General features: G+C 39.6%; 1 protein-coding gene across 4 annotated transcripts in view; it reads left to right on the top strand.

Annotated features, from left to right (window-relative positions):
• Positions 1 to 20461, top strand: part of SFMBT2 (Scm like with four mbt domains 2) — a 284729-nt gene that overhangs the window by 204893 nt on the left and 59375 nt on the right. For all 4 annotated transcript variants that reach the window (XM_077264494.1, XM_077264491.1, XM_077264493.1 and 1 more), the window contains 3 exons: positions 402 to 528; positions 6326 to 6439; positions 17188 to 17230. In XM_077264494.1, coding sequence (XP_077120609.1) covers positions 402 to 528; positions 6326 to 6439; positions 17188 to 17230 — 284 coding nt within the window. The remainder of the gene's footprint in view (positions 1 to 401; positions 529 to 6325; positions 6440 to 17187; positions 17231 to 20461) is intronic.

The raw sequence follows: 20461 nt of genomic DNA, 5'->3' as shown, positions 1-20461 counted from the left end.
TCCTATCTCACTGTCTCACTGTAATGTTTACGTTCTTATGAAGATTGTTGTGTTCCCCGTAAACGGCAGTTACCGTAATTCATTTAGTATTCCCATTGAAATAAATTACATTGTGACTTGTTTCTAGTAAAGAATAAATGAGGTATGGATAATGTGACAACATTATTGAACACCGTGCCCTCTGTTCAATTGTTAAACATATATTTTTTTAGCAATTTGAGACAAAACTTACTTTTGTGCTTTCAACTCTTCTAATTTTTAGATCTATGTAAAGACAAACCAAATAAAAGAAGTTATATTTGTATCATCAGCCATTGTTTCCATTGACAAATCATATTTGCTATTCCCGTTTGCATTGATTTATAGACTGTGCCTTTTAGTAGTCTGAATTTGTGTTTCAGACCTCAAATTCTCGTGGATTTACAAAAAACATGAAACTGGAGGCGGTCAACCCAAGTAATCCGTCTGAGATTTGTGTTGCATCTGTTACCAAAGTAAAAGGAAGATTAATTTGGATCCATCTTGAAGGTATCTAAGTTTCCAGTCATTTTGATTTGTGCAGACTATTGTAACAAAACAAGTTGTGTTTTTTATATTTTAGCCACATCTTTATTGGAATTACAAAAAAGCCGGAAGAAAACAGAAAGCACAATAGGGTCTTATCTAGATAGAAAAAAGAGGATAACACTGCCCAGTTGTGCTCACCTGGTAGGGTTGTGTGCACACAACCACAACGCTGGAGCGATAATTTCATGCTACTACGTACGATTCTCAGCGGGGTCCCTGATCGCAGTAGCGTGTCAGACACTGCGATATCGTATGGATATCGCTGGAACGTCACGGATCGTGCCGTCGTAGCGACCAAAGTGCCACTGTGTGACAGTACCCTAATAAGGCTTAGGTTGCTGTAGACCATGAGGAGATAACAGGAGGAACTAGAAGAGAATGGGTTAACATGCCCAGGCATCAATAATGATGAGAAGACCGGATTCAAAGATATGTAGTTTAGTAGTCAACGGGTTTCGAAATATACAACAACTTCACCGTGGTTGTTTGTCCTGATGAAGAAGTTGTGTATTTTTCGGAATTCGTTGACTATTAAATAGTGATGACTGCGTGTAGTCGTTGCTCGGGTGATCTCGAAGTATTTGTTAGTGTTCGGAGATTTAGTTTTCATCACCGCAGCTGAATGATTTACAGCTATTAGCCAGGTTGCTTACATGTGGGGATTCCCTAGCAACCAGGCAACCCCCACATGTACTCAGGCTGGCTAATAGCTGTAAATCATTCAGCTGCGGTGATGAAAACTAAATCTCCGAACACTAACAAATACTCGGAGATCACCCGAGTGTGCTCTGGAAAACCCGAGCAATGATTACACTCGCTCATCACTACTATTAAACCATATATATTTGAAATTCGCTCTCTTAATCATTATTGATGGCAGCACAGGTTATCCCATTCTTTTGCAGTTGCGCCTGACATCTTTATTTGATGTATACTACTTTGTAAATTTCATGTCATGCTAACAATGAATTCCAAAAAAGAACATTGTGGCTGCTTGCTAATAGATGTATCTTACTGCATATTGTCATATATTGAGCTCATAAATAACAGACTATGCCGTAAGCGTGTATGGTCCCGATTGTGTTGGCTGTTGGGAGCCAGAACTTGTGCTGTACCGCAATGTCTATGCAATGAATTCCAGTTCCATATAAAAACAAACTTTTCAAGATATACGGTATTGAGAAGTGTAAGGATTTCTCGTCAGAGATAACCGCTTTCAAAAAGCACCTGCTGCACTGATAAGCCGTGTACTCGCTGGTAAACAGCTAATATTGTCGGCCACAGCTGCTTCATGGAGGCTGTACGATTACATGTCTTATAACACGGGAATTGCTCCAGTCCTCATTCTTACACAGCGATTCTTTATTCTAGTTCATGAAGAGGTGTGATGAGCATGGATCATTCTATATGATGTCCATATGACCAGGAATTTGTCATTATTAGATAATCCACTTAAATCACTGCATTATTTTAAAATTAAAAATGACAGAGGAATTCACTTCACAGTCACTGTTGAGATACTGAAATTAATAGCTATTTATTTAAAGGGAACCTGTCATATGGGGTTAATCTGCAGGTTAATAGCATTTTTGACACCATGCGGTGCTGGGACTGAGAGCCCTGCTGTCGAGATGAAATCAACTTTATTCACCCTGGCAGCATTTAGCTTCCAGTCATAGGGATGGTGTTGTGCGGCTTGAGCCACCGATCTGTTTAAAAAGAACAGCAGCTGTAACTGTACAGCTGGCACTGACTGACAGCTAACTCAGTATTAGGGCGGCTGTCAGTCAGTTATGGGGGCGCAATTACAGCCGCAACTGTGACTGAAGTCGCACCAGCGCCACCTCTATAACTAGAAGCTGAACGCTGCCAGGGGGGTAAAGTATATTTCCTCCCAGCAGAGGGGCTCTCAGTGCTGGCACCACATGGTGTCAGATCACTATTAATCTGTAGATTAACCTCATATCTGCAGGTTAGTAGTTATTCTCATTAAATGAAATTGCACTTGTATTTTCTTTGCTTTATGCGTTTTGTTTACTTGTGAAGCCTCTCTTTAGGTGGGGTTAGATGTCTTTTATATTTTAGGAAAACAGTGGAATGCCAGAGGTTGGATTTTATTAGATCATCTCAATATATAGCCAAACACAAGCACAAGCTTCACATCAGTGTTTTGTGTGATTCAATGGCTACTTGGAAACCAATCGGCTCATCTGGAAACTGAAAAAAGCAAAATGTTATTATTTTCAGTAATGCTTATCTAAAACCAGATACTGAATTGTTCCAAGCCTTTAATATGGCTTAATGCTGAATATCACAGACAGTGTAGTATTGGTCGGGATGAGATTAGAATTCAGTAAGAGCCAATAAGACAACTTAATAGAGCTCGACCATTGCACAGTTCTCTGAAGCCAGGGAGCTAACTGCGGCAGAATCAGCAGCAGATATGTGTGATACAGATACAGATCTCTATTGCTGACACATCCAACAAATTAAAATGGAAAGGAAAAGGATGTTGTGGTTGAGTTTCTTGCACATTTCTTAGTGGTCCCACAAGCACCTGCATCTGCAACAAATCATAAAAAGGTCGAAACAGGAAGTTTTTTTGTTCTTTTCTCAGTAATATTAAAGGAAAGCTGGTAGTAGATGTCCTGTTTAATGCTGACATATATAGATATCTACCACTGCACAACATATAATATAGCACGATGAGAATAAGATGTAACTTTGGATAGAAGATAGTAGATACAATTATTTATACTTGACAGGCAAAACTGAGGCCATAATAAATATGCTACTAGTTATGTTGTACAGTTTTACGATTCGCTTCTCCATGAGTGTGATTGCTAAAGAGAATGTCCACTACCCTGATAACCCTTTGTTAAATAGTGCGCCATATTCTGTAAAGAAAATCATCACCGGTGCAGTAGGTATCTGTTTTTTAGTTTAAACTGGGGACTAAAGCATTTAAATAGAGGTTGTTCAAGAAGTAAACAACCCCTTTAATCTCAGATTGAACATTCCTTTTGGGTGTGCCACATTGTTGTTACTTGCTAGAAACACCTAAGCCTTATTTGAGATGAAACTTTACGTGATGTTACAGTCATCGTTAAAGCCTCAACTAAGTTGGACTAAATTATACCTAAGCATTGTAAGGGTGCTAAACTACATTTCTAGTCTAAGATATTGAGAATTCTAATGCTTATTCTCATGCACCAGTTACTATCATCTGAAGTATTTATTTAGCTTCTTGTTGTGCGTTTCTTATATAGTGCCATCATATTGCATAGCGCTTTAAAGACATCATCATCACTGTCCCCATTGGGGCTCATAATCTAAATTCCCTATCAGTATGTCGTTGTTGTGTTGGCGGAAACCCAGACCAAAATGGGGAGAACATACAAACTCTTTGCAGATGTTGTACTTGAGGAGTTCTGAACCCGGGACCCCAGCATTGTAAAGCTGCAGTAATAACCACTGAGCCACCATGCTGCCCAATATAATATATGTATTTACAATTTTTAAGAAGATTAAAATCTAGCATTCTAAAGAATAACCCAAAATGTTGTAAAATATTAGCAGGTGATTTATATTATGACACAATATAGTCGACTGTCCCATTAAATCCCTACTTAATTATTTGTTAATTATAATATTTGTGGGACAGTAACGTTGGAGATCATTATATTGTTTAGTTTCGTTTAGTTTTAAAAAAATATTTATAGCAGTATATGTAAAGCTTAAAATATCTTGAAAGAACTTGAATGGTCACAAACTCATTTTCATTTAGTCACATGCAAAATATTTCTCTGAAGTTTAAAATTGGTCTATGTCAATTCAACAAGTTTAGCATAAATCAATAGCACATGTGAATCTAAGAAAATTTGTTCGATATCTTATTAGAAACTTCTGCTTCTTTCTCCACCTATGAGCTATTTCTCCCATACTTCTGCCTCCTGAACTCATCATTCACTTAGAAATATTGTTTAAATTAGTATTGCTTAACCCCTCCACACATAAATGGACACCAAGGTGATGTGTAATTAACCGTATCAAGCCATACATGCATGGAATGAGGATGGTGAGGACACAGGAGCTATTACATACAACTGGGCTCCCACTGCAGCAGTTTGGACTGCAGCTATGGGCAATTCCATCTATTTAAGTCTTTACATGATGTGATTGTCATTGACAGCGCTTTTAAGCAGTTTGGCAAAGAGAAAATGCTCCCTCTATCAGCCCATCTGCACCACCGCAGTGATATTGTGGGGAGCCGATGGGTTGCCATAGCAGCCAGAGACCTAGGAATGGCCTCCTTGTCTGCCATACATCACAGCTTACCTGATCTTTCTGGAGGCTGGGTTTGATAAGCTACTTGTCTGTCAAATGACGACAGGCTGGGATAATACACCATTACATAATGGTTTATTTGGAAATAAAAAGTTCTAAAAAAAAAACCAAAATGTTTTGCATTGCCACATCTGTACCAATCCATACTATAAAGCTACTTGGATGGTGAATGCTGCAAAAAAAAAAGACTTGTAATGCCAGAATTGCTTTTTTTTTGTTTATCCTGTCTCACAAAATATAAATTAAAAAGAAAATGATAAAAATGTGCTTGCACCCCAAAATTGTACCAATATATTCCAATTATAACCCGAAAAATGAGCCTCATATAATTTTCTAAGCAAAAAGAATGAAAAGTTATAGCTCTCAGAATATGATGACACCTCACCTCCCCCCCAAAAAGAAATGTTGTAAAATGAAAATTTCTGCTTCAAAAGTAGTAAAGTATTAAAAAAAAAAAGTATAAAAATTGGGTATCACCATAATCGTATCAATCTGCAGAATAAAGGTATTATGTTAGTTATGCCGGTGAAAAGAACTCCTCACTCTTTTTCAAATTGCAAAGTATAGGTCTGTTTGTTGTTCAGCAATCCAAAAACGTGACGACTCGGTCAGATGAAAAACTTTCTCAAACATGGGATTGCATGAGCTGGTTATGATGTACAAAAAAAGTGCATTGAATGGTGATATAACCGCTCTGGTGAGAGGCGTGGTCTTAATTATACTGCACAGTGAATGCTATAAGAAATATAAATAAAAAACAAACGGCGCTCAAGACCATTAATGAATAAAATTGTGTCAATACAATTGTTCAAGTTCAGCATGTGTCCATGCGACCACTCGATGTAAAAAGGGTGCATTTGCTTTCACCAGAGATGTGGTGTCAAAATAAAGTACAAATGGATGTAAGAATAAAATGTATCAAATAAAGATGCCACATACAAAGTTATAATGATGGTATGACCTGAATGGCTTTGTAATTGCTGGATACTGGGAAAGCTGGGTGCAGTGCTCATGGTCGGATGCCTGGAAAGCTGGATGTGTGGTGAGGTGGCAAGACGCCACATAATAAGATTCAAAATACGTTGAAGGGCTGTTTTTAGGCAGTGATTATAATAAACACGCTGTCCCGGCCGGTGGCAAGTGTGTGGGGAATCACTGCCGTTTGGCCTGAGCGCTTCTAGTTCATCACTCCCATACCTGTAGCAATGTACGGCCCTAAACCAACGCGTTTCGGGAGCTTACGGCTTCCTTCATCAGGGATGTGACATGCTCGGTTAACACCTTATCTGACCACGTTCGCTCATCGCTATTTCTTACCCAAATGACAACTCTTGGCTGAGAGTCCCATTGATCTTACAATATCTCCTGCCTACAGCTAACACTAAAACAACCATTTCTTCATACATTTCAGGTCTAGTGAAGCCTGTTCCAGAGTACATAGTTGATGTGGAGTCCATGAATATTTTCCCTGTTGGATGGTGTGAAGCGAATTCATATCCACTGAACACCCCACAGAGAGCAGTAGGTAAGTACATCCAGATCATGTACACTATGTACTCAGCCATGAACCCTGAGCTCAGGATTATCCAGGCTCTTATAAATAATATAAGAAATAGCTTACAGTGATATAAAATGGCCCTACCTAGTTTGTCCCTTTGTTAAAAATCAAACAATACACTCAATCACACAATATAATATAGTGGATGCAAATTCATGGAGTTACTGAAAAACGTTTGATTTGAGAAAACATCTGAAGTTTCATGAGGTATAAGTCACAAATCAATTTTCCATAGTTAAGTACTTTCTTAATAGTAGTTTCACGGATGAGTTCCCTTCTCAGCGCAGAGGAGTTGATGATTAATGACATTCAAGTAGCACAGCCACACTGCGAAAATCACGGGTATAGCACAGGATCCAAATAATGGGAGTTGTGACAGATTCTGCTTATGGGAGGGATAGTTTATCATGTACTCATTATTAAGAGATGGGAAGTCAACAAGAAGCTGTGGGGCAATGTTAAAAGGAAGTTATCATGTTGAAAATGGTATTTTATCTATATGCGGGGCGTTATAGAGCTGGAGGAGCTGATCAGATTAATATACATTTTTTTAAGTTTCAGTACAAAGTTTCAGTAAAACTTTAGTTTTATTTGTTGAAATCCTGGTGTTTGTATGAATATGAGTCACGTGATTGTCAGTCTTCCCTGAATGACAGTGCATGCAGAGATAGCTGTCAATCATTGAGTAGGACCACCCACTGGACTCATATACACACAAACACCAATGATTTCAAGGAATAAATTACAAGTTATATTAAATCATTTCCTACTAATCTATACAGTATATCATTCTGCTCAGCTTCTCCTTCTCTATATCATGTTGTCCACAGATCAAACTGCAGATAAAATGTGACATGTTCCCTTTAAAGGGAATCTGTCACCAGATTTTTTATCTCTTATCTAAGAAAATGATGATGTAGGTGCAGAGACCCTGATTCCAGCAATGTGTCACTTACTGTACTGCTTGTTGCAGTTTTGAGCAAATCCCTGTTTTTTTCTGCTGCAGATCTACCAGTTCTCTGAATGTTGATCTCTAAATAGCCCCGTCCACACCACTGATGGGCAGCTTTCTGCCTATGTACAGTGTATACAGAAAACTGCAAATCCATGGTGGATGTGGGGTTATACACAGCTCAGGAATATGCTTGACTACCTGGCTGCATGTTTACTAGTTCTTCAATTATAATCTCCTGCTGATAAAATACTTATTTTATCAAAACTACACTAAGCAGCCCAGTAAATGATACATAGCTAAAATCAGGGTCTCTTTCTCTACACTATACTGCTCTCAGATTACTAGGCAAATATCTAGTGGCAAATTCCCTTTTATAGGAAAGCTGAGACACTAAATTCAATGGTGTTTCACTTTCTTGCCTGTGTGCTTTTGTTTACTTACAATAAGGGTTTTATCACCAGGAGAGAATTACTTTTGGACTACAGCACTGCATGAGCCCTAGTCCAACCCCGCCTCCTGTGATAAGCAGCTCACTGTTAATAGACTATATACATAGGGATATAAATCTAATATTTGTCCATATGTACCCTACATTTAGGGGAGCAGGTAAACAGAAGTGACCACTTAAAGGGAACCTGTCACCCTCAAAATGGAAGATGAGCTACGCCCACCAGCATCAGGGGCTTATCTACAGCTTTCTGTAATGCTGTAGATAAGCCCCCGATGTATCCTGAAAGATGAGAAAAAGAGGTTAGATTATACTCACCCAGGGGTGGTCCCGCTGTGGTCCGGTCCGATGGGCTCGCAGTCTGGGGCCTCCCATCTTCTTACTATGACGTCCTCTTCTTGTCTTCATGCTACGGCTACGGCCTCTCTGACCTTTCCCAGCACCTGCGCACTGCAGTACTTTGCTCTGCCCTCAACAGGGCAGACAAAGTATGCCTGCACAGGAGCCACGGCGTGAAGACAAGAAGAGGACGTCATCGTAAGAAGATGGGAGGCGCCAGACCGCGACGCCCATCGGACCACAGTCGGACCAGGACCGCCCCGGGGTGAGTATAATCTAACCTTATTTTCTCATCTTTCAGGATACATCGGGGGCTTATCTACAGCATTCCAGAATGCTGTAGATAAGCCCCAGATGCCGGTGGGCTTAGCTCAACTTCGATTTTGGGGGTGACAGGTTCCCTTTAACGGGATTTATTTTAAAAACTAATATATTAACAAAATTATTTTAAAAGAAAAAACAGCATATAATTTCAAAAAACAACTATTGCCTCTTGTGTGAGGGATTGCTGAGTAAATAACCTCTGCACATAGTGCCAATAATATTATGCATCCTTTTGATCAAAATACTATATTGGGTCTAATAGAACCACATCATAATTATCTCCATATAGATGGGTATATTGAACAAATGGATGCATAATATTATTGGTACTATGTGCAGAGGTTATTTACTGTGCAATCCCTCACACAAGAGGCACTAATTGTTTTATGAAATTATTTATTGTTTTTCATTTTAAAATAATTGTGTTAAGAAAATATATTGTTTTTTAAAATGAATCCCATTAAGTGGTCACTTCTGTTTGCCTGCTCCCTTAAGTGTAGGGTACATATGGGCAACCATTTGATTTACTGAATGTTATTGCTTGTGACACTATATCAAAGGACACTCCTTTTTTTATTTTATATATACATAGTGAGCCTGGTGTGGGCGGGGTTAGCTTTCTCAGCTCTGCTTCATGCTACATCTAAAAATTCTGATTGTGTCAGAACTGCTGCACCCAGTAATCTAAGTGATACATCATTTGAATCAGGGTCTCTTGCCCTATATTATGCTATTCTAAAATGATATAGCCAAATCCTGCAGACATATTCACTTTAAGACACTACTCCGCACAGTAGAAGCATAAAATTAGTGTGAAGATTACCAGGTACAATGACAAAATGCATTTGAAGAAATAAGCTGTTACTTAAAGAGAACCTGTCACCCCCCCCCCCAGGCGTTTTTAACTAAAAGATCCACCTTGTGCAGCAGTAATGCTGCATTCTGACAAGGTGGCTCTTTTAGTTCTGGGTGCTGTAACTGCCGAAATAATCCGTTTTGTAAATTCTCCCAAATACCTTGTCTTCAGACAAGGAGGCAGGCGTTTCCCCTCTGCTGCAGACGCCACACAGCCGTCACTCAAATCCTCTTGGCGCCGGGCGCCGCCTCCTCCTCACCGCTGTTTTGAAATCAGCCGGCGCCAGCGCTCTTTTCTCCTGCTTTGAGCAGGCGCAGTGAGCGCTGCCCGTCCTCTGTGCTCATATGCAGTCTAGCTGACTGCGCCTGTGCGGCCGCCCTGCCTGTGAATCCCAGCCCCGCAGTGTCTTCTGATTTATTCACATTGCGGGGCTGGGACTGCATATGAGCACAGAGGACGGGCAGCGCTCACTGCGCCTGCCCAAGGCAGGAGAAAAGAGCGCAGGCGCCGGCTGATTTCAAAACAGCGGAGAGGAGGCAGCGCCCGGCGCCAAGAAGATTTGAGTGACGGCTGTGTGGCGTCTGAAGCAGGGGGGAAAGGCCGGCCTCCAGGACTGAAGAAAAGGTATTTAGGACAAATTACAAAACGGATTATTTATGCAGTTACAGCACCCAGAACTAAAAGAGCCACCTTGTCAGAATGCAGCATTACTGCTGCACAAGGTGGCTCTTTTAGTTTCAAACTCCTGGGGGGGGGGTGACAGGTTCCCTTTAAATGACAAAATGTGAGTTGTAAAGTTCCAGAAAGAAATAATAAAGCTATATATTTATTGTTCATTGGAGAACATGAAGTATGAGACAACAAATGTATCAGATGTCCTTTCAACTCCACACCTACAAACATGTACAGTAAGGCTGCTTTCACACATCAGTTTTTTGCCGTCAGTCACAATCTGATGAATTTAGAAAAAACGGATCCGTCAAAAGTTGCTGCTGGATCCGTTTTTTTTCTCATAGACTTGTCTTAGCGACGGATTGCGATGGATAGCCTCCCGTGTCATCTGTTTTTCGCCGGATAATAATAATAATCTTTATTTTTATATAGCGCTAACATATTCCGCAGCGCTTTACAGGTTGCACACATTATCATCACTGTCCCCGATGGGGCTCACAATCTAAATTCCCTATCAATATGTTTTTGGAATGTGGGAGGAGAACCCGGAGGAAACCCACGCAAACACGGGGAGAACATACAAACTCCTTGCAGATGTTGTCCTTGGTGGGATTTGAACCCAGGACCTCAGTGCTGCAAAGCTGCAGTGCTATCCACTGAGCCACCATGCTGCCCACGGTCGAAAATTGCCGGATCCGTTGAAAATTTTCTGGCGGCTGGAGAAAACGGACATAGTAACGTTTTTTGTGTCCGTCCAAAAAATGGACAGATCCGTCGCCATCTTTCGTTTGCTAGAATGGAACCCTATGGCACCGGACCCGTCAAATTACGGAATCCGGCAACGGATTCCGTTTTTTTTAACTGAGCATGCTCTGATTTTTTTGGATCCAATTAGCTGGATCAGCTAGTCGGATCCGTCAAAAAAAAGGATCCACTTCATCAGTTTTTCACAATCTGCGACGGATCCGTTTTTTCAACATTCGACGGATTGTGACTGATGCCAAAAAACTGATGTGTGAAAGCAGCCTAAGTGTAAAACCTTCCAGAAGGACATAGATGAGTTCTGCCCTTATGGCATACCTCCTTGTGTGAGCACTGTGCATTGCAAGCCCATATCCAATTTACTAGTCATTGACAGGTGACTTGTTAAGGGGGTTTTCTCTTTACATAAGCTGCTTAAAATATTCTTGTATTTGTATGGTGCCATCAACCAACTCAGCTCTCTTCTTACTTACATGACACATTGTAGCGATTAAAATTCAGTTTTGACACAGAAAAAAGACAGTGTTACAATGTAGCAAAAGTAACGACACTCGGACTTCTGGCTCAAATAGTATTTAGGTGGTTTTATTCACTAACACATGTGCGCAGCGTTAGACAATGAGCCTTTTTTAAGTTATATTCGGTATATGGCAAGGGTTCGATCCAATCCTGTCGGAATGAAAAGCTACTATTAGGGGCAGTGGACCAATCTGCGCCAATGCTTACAAGACACATTTAGTAGGAGCCCGGCTTATACAAGTTTACAATGCATAGGAAACTCACAAAGGCAATAAAGCTTGTGATACACTGGACTCTATGTACTAAGTTCAACATGTCTTTAATATTATTTTCCATTCTGCGGATCCTAGTGTTTCCAGACGTTTTGTCTATTGAGGGGTATTCCAGCGCAAGCAGCAGATAGGTGACAATGAGGAGCAGGGTGGTGAAGTGACTATAAGGATTTTTTTTTTCCATTTTTTTTTTTACATCTTACATGCAAGAGATTAAGGGACATTAAATTTGCAGAGAATAACTTCTCTGAAAATCGAATTTCCAGGTTAAATCCATGCGAACAATTGGCATCTGCTAATCTCTAATTTGCAACATTTTTGATGTTTTGTTTTCTGCACAAAAACCTCAAAAACTGGAAAACCACAGTGCAACATCTGCATGTTTTTTATGCATTTTTCTACAGTTTGAGTTATGTTTTTTGATGCATTTCCCCTCCCAAAAGCAGAAAGAAAACTAACACCGACAACTCTATGTGTGAATTGTCCAGCACTTATTTCCACAATCGCATAAAAGTGACCATAACAGTGTCCTATAGTGAGGAAGATTGTTGGTTGGCCACTTCTCTACAGTATTCCTCTGTGATATTTCATTGTTTTAATGAATAGGTTTGAAGCCTTTGATAATGGAAGCTTTAGTACTAACTAGCAAATTTGCTCTTTCCAGCAAAGTGTAATAATAATAATAGGAAGGCAGTGGGGAAAAAAGATACTAAGTCACCCCGAGTTAGTTGGGTATGATCATATATATACCAGCACCAGCATGGGGCATCATTTCTAAGTTTGCAATGAGGTTGACACAAAGCGGAATTTCTAAAGATCCCATATGACTAGTTAAACATAATTACTAATTACAGTAGATGAGATTCCTGAACTGTTGCGTTTACGTCATGTACTGTATATGCTGCATAGCGCTCCAAGCATTTCTCCTGAACAGTTTTGTAATCCGTTGATGAGTGTGGGTGGTGTGGTGGTAATAAATGTATGACCTTCTGTCATTATTTATTAAATATAGGTCATCAGACAATCTGTTTATGAAGTTTTTCCATTCATTAGCCTGTACTGTGTAGTTTTGTATTGAAGAAAATATCATTACTGCATCGCTAACTATTTAGAGACCTCTTTGGGAAGTTATGTCTGTGGCACCTGTTATTCTCCTCTTTCACCATACTCCTTCCCTATAAATCCTGTTTCTGCAACTAATTGCTGGCCCGTGAAAGGGACGAATCATTTCATGTGAGAACTGTAACAAGAGTTCCACATTCCGCAATTTTTCCAATGTGTTTTGCACAGAGCTTGAAATTTTAAACAGATCCAACACCCCGGTATATATGATAATCCTGGTGTTAGATTCCCTGGCTTTAGAGTACAATGCATGAACAGTGAGAATGTGCAAAAGCTTTACAAATTGTGTATATTTCAAATATGACTTTTATTACTAAGTCATTAAATGTAAGTTAAATGGAGCATGAAGCAGATCTCAGATCTGGATCACATGCTCCGATATAAATTACACAGCTCTCTGGCCAATTTCAGCATTTCCAATTACTCCTGTAAGTGGCAGTAATGCACCCAGATTTTCACCATAAACATTCGAAGCCTAGCAAGACCATATGATCTGAGCAACTGGGAGACTGTCATTTTGGCAGTAGTTCTTGAAGCTGTTATGAAATTAGATCCAGTGCTCCGAGCACTCATTCAGTGATTCATAGCGAACATTACTGATCACAGGCTACGCAGTTTAGGTTATGATTAACCGCATACTCATGCATTGCTGACCTCCACACAACACAATTAGGATAATTGTTGATCAATTAAAATGATATTTAATAACATGTCTTACTCCCTTAGGAATGAACAGAATAGCAAGTAAGCTAAGAAAAAGGTTGTTTCCAATGCCGCTCAATATTAACAGCTAACCCTTCTAAGGCCGGGTTCACATTTTGCGTTCAGGGGCTTTGTGGAGGGCTGCGTACATCCTCCGTTAAGCCCTGCCTGTTTCCGCATACTTCAGCATACGTCCTGCGTACCTATCTCTAACATTGGGTGCGCAGGATATGCGGATGTATACGGATTCGTCATTTTGACGCACCCGCCATGCGTTCCCGTGCGGTCAGCAGGTGCGTCAAAACAATGTATCCGCATACATCCGCATGTCCTGCATACCCAATGTTAAAGATAGGTACGCAGGATGCATGTAGAAGTATGCGGAAGTAGGCGGGGCTTAACGGAGGATGTACGCAGCCCTCCACAAAGCCCCCGAACATAATTGTGAACTTAGCCTAAAAGATGCAAATGTTACATAAATAGGTACATGTATACACAAGATTTGCTCAGTTTTATATCCCAATGTAACTCCCCCTAGGGGACACTGTACCATTAACCATAGATATATCACTGAAAGGTGAGATAAAAAATACACTGACCTCAACCTAGGTACTGTAATAAAACAACTTTTATTTAGAAAAATTCCTTATTAAGACAACATTATTACTATTACAAAAAAGGGTACTGGAACCACAAAAGGAGGGACAACTCTGCCATAGGTCAACCCCAAATTACGATCTGGCTATTACATAATATGTTTGATTGGCTGCCACAACTGTATAGCTATGATGGAAAAATCATAAGATGTAATCATACTAGGGGTAAATTTATATCTTTGCCCATATGGGCATACCATTACCTAGGAAGCTATACGCTAATCCTCTTAGTCTCAAAAGGTTTTCCCCCACATTAAAAAGCATACATTGTATAAATATTATAAGGCATACCTATATTTTAGCCACATGGGGATGATCCTCGGCGTCCCTCTGCCCCGACACGTGTTTCACACTGCTTCTTCAGGAGGCGTGTCTGGGCAGGGGATTAGCCGGCTTAAATATAGTACACATGATTTTGATTGGGCCCCGGAACTAATGATAACTTCGATACGGTGGTGTATTGTGACCATCATTATGTGCGCCGCTACCTAGTAGCACCCCCTTGTGCAATTATCACAGCTTGTAAATACTTTTTGTAGCCAGCCAAGAGTATTTCAACTCTTGTTTGAGGGATTTTCATTCATTCATCCATTCTTCATTGGAAAATTCTTCCAGTTCTGTGAGATTCCTAGGTCGTCTTGCATGCACTGCTATTTTGAGGTTTAGCCACAGATTTTTAATGATGTTCAGATCATGGGACTGTGAGGGCCATTGTAAAACCTTCAGCTTGCACCCTTTGAGGTAGTCTATTGTGGATTTTGATGTGTATTTAGGATAATCACAGATAGTGTTATGTTTACATCAAGAATTTGTTGAAATTTCATTGAATCCAATCTTCCTTCTACCTGTGAAATGTTTCCAGTGCCATTGGCTGTAACACAACCCCAAAGCATGATTTATCCAGCCCCATACTTAAAAGTTGGTGAGATGTTCTTTTCCTGAAATTCTGTGCCCTATTTTCACCACATATACATTTGGTCATTGTGGTCAAAGAGTTCTACTTTAAGTTCATTGGTCCAAAGGACTTGTTTCTAAAATGCATCAGGCTTGTTTAGATTTTCTTTTGCATATTTCTGATGCTGAACATTATGGTGAAGACGCAGGAGAGATTTTCTTCTGATAACTCTTCCATGAAGGCCATATTTGTGCAGGTGTCTCTGAACAGTAGAACGATGTACCACATCTCCAGAGCCTGCTAAATCTTTCTGAATGTCTTTTGCAGTCAAGCAGGAGGTTCTGATTTGCCTTTCTAGCAATCCTACGACCAGCTCTCAATGAAATTTTCCTTGGTCTTCCAGACCTCATCTTGACCTTCACTGTTCCTGTTAACTGCCATTTCTTAATTACATTTTGAACAGGAAAGGGCAATTTGAAAACGCTTTGCTATCTTCTTATATCCTTCTCCTGTTTTGTTGGGCTCCACCATTTTCATTCAGAGTGCTAGGCAGCTACTTAGAAGAACCCATGGCTGCTGTTTTTCATCACAATGTTAGAGGCTGGGTTTTTATAAAGCTGGGAAATTTATATCATCTGACCTTTCCTAATGATGATAATGAACAAGCCATAACCCTAACAGGCTAATTAAGTTCTGAAACATGGGTCAAAGCTATCTGAGCACACAAATCTCCAAGAGTGGAAATGTGTCATCTTTAACTTTAGCCCTTTTAGAGATCATTTCATTTTCAATGTGTAACTGTTCACAATAACAGTTATTTTGACCAGGGGTGGCAAAACAATTACATTCCACCGTAATTATGAGAGATCAAACACATAACGTTTTGCACATTTATGTGATACTTTAGTCCCCAAAAGTAGCATGAAAATCATTTAGAACAAATCACACCAATATGTTGTATGACCTTTAGTGAACCTATTACCGGTTTTTGCCACCTAATCTCAGAGTAGGATAATGTAGAGACAGAGGCATCAATTTATCACAGATTTTATGTTCCAAAAGTGGTGTAAAGGCTTTGCAAAGTTACAAAATATAGCAATTTTTGGTGTTTTAACTACAATTATTCCCAGCTCTGCCAAAATGGACGGAGCTGGGGCAGGAAGGGGGCATAGCTCCATGCCACATTTTATCTAATTCATGATAAGTTGCGGCATTCCCTACTCCAAAAATGCCACTTCAGTGATATTTTTTATGTAACGCATCATGAATCAGGAGAGTTTGACTCTATCATGCCCCCTCATGAAGACCAGCAAGAAAATTGACTGTCTTGATGAATCAGGGCAATGTGTTACTTTCTGGGCTATGTGTTGTAGATTTGATGGAATCACCAATAGATTACCAATAGAGGACTAGTAAACCAATGCTGCCATGTAGTCCTCCATATTCATGAGCTCTGTGTAACCGTTCCGTCACTATCTATTAGTTGGCTTACTGTGTGCCAGAAATGTGCTCAACAATTTTGGTGCCCAAATTAGGTTACACCCTTTTCCAATAAATCCCACCCTATCAACAAAGTCATACCCCCATTGTTATATAAGTTGTAAAAAGTGTCTAAAACTTCAAATAAATATGCTGCAAGCCATCAAAAATAGGGTTTTTTTTTTAAACAAATTACCTTAAAATTTCAGCACATTTAGCTTGATAAATATGCCCCAGTGTCTCTAAATATTCATTTGCTTAATAACTTTTGTCAATATGAACAGAGCTTTTTTGAAGCCATCATGCTAAGATTTTAATGTTGCAATACTTGTATATAAGAAAGCAAAAACAGCTGGAGCAAAGGGCAACTCGTACCAGAAAGTGAAAAAAAATGTGCAATGCAGTAAATCACTGTTGGTAAATGGAGATATTGTCATAGACAGAAACCTTGGAGTACTGCCACAGGCTTCTAAACCACCACTGTGACAATCATGACCTATATCTCTAAGCAAGACAGCATCAGATCAATGAATTCTGCCATTAGAATTCTACCTAAATGTGGATTTTGTATACATATGTATTTGTATAAATACATTTGATGTAGAACTAACTCAAATTTGCTGTTATTTTGCACTTGCACCATGTTCACGTACGCAAGTGAGTGTATGGATTTTGGAATATTATTTTAAAATGTTAATTTCATTTTTTTTCTAGTGAAAAAGAAAAGAAAGATTGCTGTTGTTCAGCCAGAAAAACAGTAAGTAATATTCCTTATATGAAGAATTGTAACAAATGAAGAAACTTTAGAGAGTGTCCCCCAATGAATATTATACAAAAGGGAGCTGACTTTCTCACATTTACTGATTTCCCTATGTATTTTTTTTACATATAATTTCAAGATCAGAAACACAATGCAGCAAAGGAGGAATTATGTTTCCCATTTAAGGGAAAAACTGTTTTTTTTTAAATTTGTTATTCTTTATTTAATACGTTTTACCGGTGCAGACAGTGCCGCTCTATCCAAAGTCTATGGAAATGACAGAGATAGCCAAGCGCTGTACATGTCTATTCTGGTCAATCCCACAGACTTTGAATAGATCAACACAGGAAGACCCAGTACCTGTAATAGAATACTTGTCACCTATGGATCTTATTATTTCCTGTAGATTGGTTTATGGGCAAAGTCCTAAAATGCTCCTTTCGAATGGTGTCCCCTTTAATGTGTATTGGGGCTCCCAACTCTCCCCCTGATCAAACTTGTTGCATATCAGTGGCCACTCCTTGCATTCTAGCGAAAATTCACTTGCCCAAAAGGTGTGAGGAATGTTTGGAGAAACGGTAATCTAATATATATTGCCACAATTTCTATGATGTCATCCCAGACTCCAAAATTTACATACATAAATCAGATTATCGTGAATTTACAGATTTAAAAAAAGGCAAATAAGAATGTTGGTCCTTTTAATTAATATAATTAATTATACTTTGTGTATAGAGGTATACATTTTTTTTGTCATTCTGCAACGTTTTTCAGATATAGTCATATATATAGTATATATATGCGACTTCTTACTATAATAGCTTTTCCTTATATTGTCACAGCTGAAAATAAGAGCAAATGATTGGTGGCAAGTAAAAACCTTGTAGCTAAGTGTAATGTCAGTAAATGAGCAGTAGAGTTGATTAATAGAGACGGTTTTCTGCTTTTTGCACTGCCGGGATGCAGGTTTTCTAGCATTTTGCTCAATAAGGTCTCTCTGGGTAGTTTAAACCACAATAAAATATCCTACAGTGAAGATTAACATCTGTAAATGTGTGTTACTTCTCATTCAGTCAAATCAAACTTCAGTAACCAAGTATTTCAGTATCCAGGACCATTTACAAAATAGACATTGTATAGTATACTACCATTTACATCTCTAGTGCCTCTTTCATTAGTCTGACATTAACATAAGGAATCCTATAAAACAGATTTCTGTCCATTACATGCAACATTAAAAAGCAAATATAACTTTTCAGGATGGAATTAGTGTTGTGTTGTTGATTTTAATGCTGTTTTTATTGAAGCTGTAAAACTAAAAAATTGAATTGAAATCCACAGATACAATTCCCTGGCAATATTGCTTTTTATTTAGTCAACTTGGCATAGTGTTGGTATCAGACGAGCCATAAAAGCTGTTTTACTAAATGCATCATTACTGTGTGAATTTAGTGTTATGTCCTTGCAATTACACAGTGATTTTGTAAAGTAGGTATTGTGGTCTACTTTTTACTTAGACGAGCCCTGCACAGGTTTTATGGCATCTTGATTGTAATTATTGTAATTAAATTCTACCGTGTCTTCTTAAAATTGACTATACACAAATAAGACACAGAACTTCATGAGTGCATCCGCCAAATGTTGGCACAAAAGGCCTAACGACTTATGTACCCTCTGTTTTAATACCCTGTCTGAGGCAGAGAGAACACAAGTATAGCGTTAGAATCACAAACTTTTATTTGTACTGTAAAGGTTTCTTTGTACCTATAGGGGTCCTGGGATCAAAGCGCATGTGCATAGTGATTGATATGAACACATATGAAGGGGGGCACAGGGCCGGTATGCTGTTGTTCAGAACTGGATTATATTTGCCCTGAAACACTTCTTTTATATAGGAATCAGAGTTGAGTGTGATGTGCTGTGGGGTGCTTTCTTTTTTCACTTTTAGCTCAGGAGTCCTTCTTCCCTCCACATCTATGGGATCAGATCCAGCTACAGATATGACAGGGGATCATAGGTCCGGTTCAATAGGTTCAGCTTTACTGTCCAATACGGATACAAGCAGTTGCAGCATACATATTGAGACAGAGTCCCTTTTTAGTGATGTTCCCTTGGCCCTGTATATTATCAGTCTTTGACTCAATTCTGTCCAACCTGCCCCCACCTCAACATCTTCTGTTGGTCCCAGTAGCTTCACATCCAGCATAACAGTTTCCCTGAAGTCCACCATCTTCTCCTTTCACTGTGACCAGTCTGACATCTTTCTCACCAGGGAAACAAAGACACGACACTCAATAACTTTCCTGGACCCTAGGCCCAAGACTGTCCCGGCGTCCACACGAAGCTTGGGATGTGTTTTCCTACTGTTAGACTTGAACTGAAAGAACCCTTCCGCCTATGCTATATACGTTATCTTAGAACCCGTTGGTATAATTTTTTTTCTTCCTCTGGATCAACATGTTAGGATATGGGTTGAACTAGATAGACTTAAAGTCTTCCTTCAACCTTAAATACTATGTTACTATGTATTATCTAGCCATTCCTCACACACTTGACTCTCCTAAACTCCTCACTTACTCTTCTCCACTCTTAACTCCACTGACTAAACTAGGAAGTGCTTTCCCTAAAAACTAATCTAACCCCTCCTAACTAATAAGCTAATCCCTTGTATTATCGCTATACTACCCTGCGTGGTGCAAACTATAACCCTCTGCTAGTTATGGTCCCCCTAGTGGACAAATGCATGTAGGATAGCTGCGGAGACACCATCATGTGTTTCTCAACGCAAGCAGTGAATAGCCAGGCCTTTCCCCGGGAAGGAACAACCACGGGAAGGGCAGCATCCAATAAAGGAAAACATCCAATACAGGAAAACCACCTATGCCAAGCATGGTATCCATCCACAGACAGCTGTTTCGGGGTGTTTGCCCCTCATCAGTGTGGAGTAGGAATCTAGCTATTAGGAGCAGTGCCTAGTAAAAGGCTGTAAAGGCACAGATGATTGGCCTCGGGGAGACCAAAACATCCAACACCGCGGAGACACCATCACGTGTTTCTCAACGCAGTGATCCAGAACACTGCCCCCATCCATTATGGGAAATATGCAAATGCATGTAGAATAGCTGCGGAGACACCATCACGTGTTTCTCAACGCAAGCAGTGAATAGCCAGGCCTTTCCCCGGGAAGGAACAACCACGGGAAGGGCAGCATCCAATAAAGGAAAACAT

The sequence above is a fragment of the Ranitomeya variabilis genome, chromosome 5, assembly GCF_051348905.1.
Source record: "Ranitomeya variabilis isolate aRanVar5 chromosome 5, aRanVar5.hap1, whole genome shotgun sequence".
Classification (NCBI taxonomy): domain Eukaryota; kingdom Metazoa; phylum Chordata; class Amphibia; order Anura; family Dendrobatidae; genus Ranitomeya; species Ranitomeya variabilis.
The sequence above is the reverse complement of the archived record's forward strand: the minus strand, read 5'-3'. Positions and strand labels throughout refer to the sequence as shown.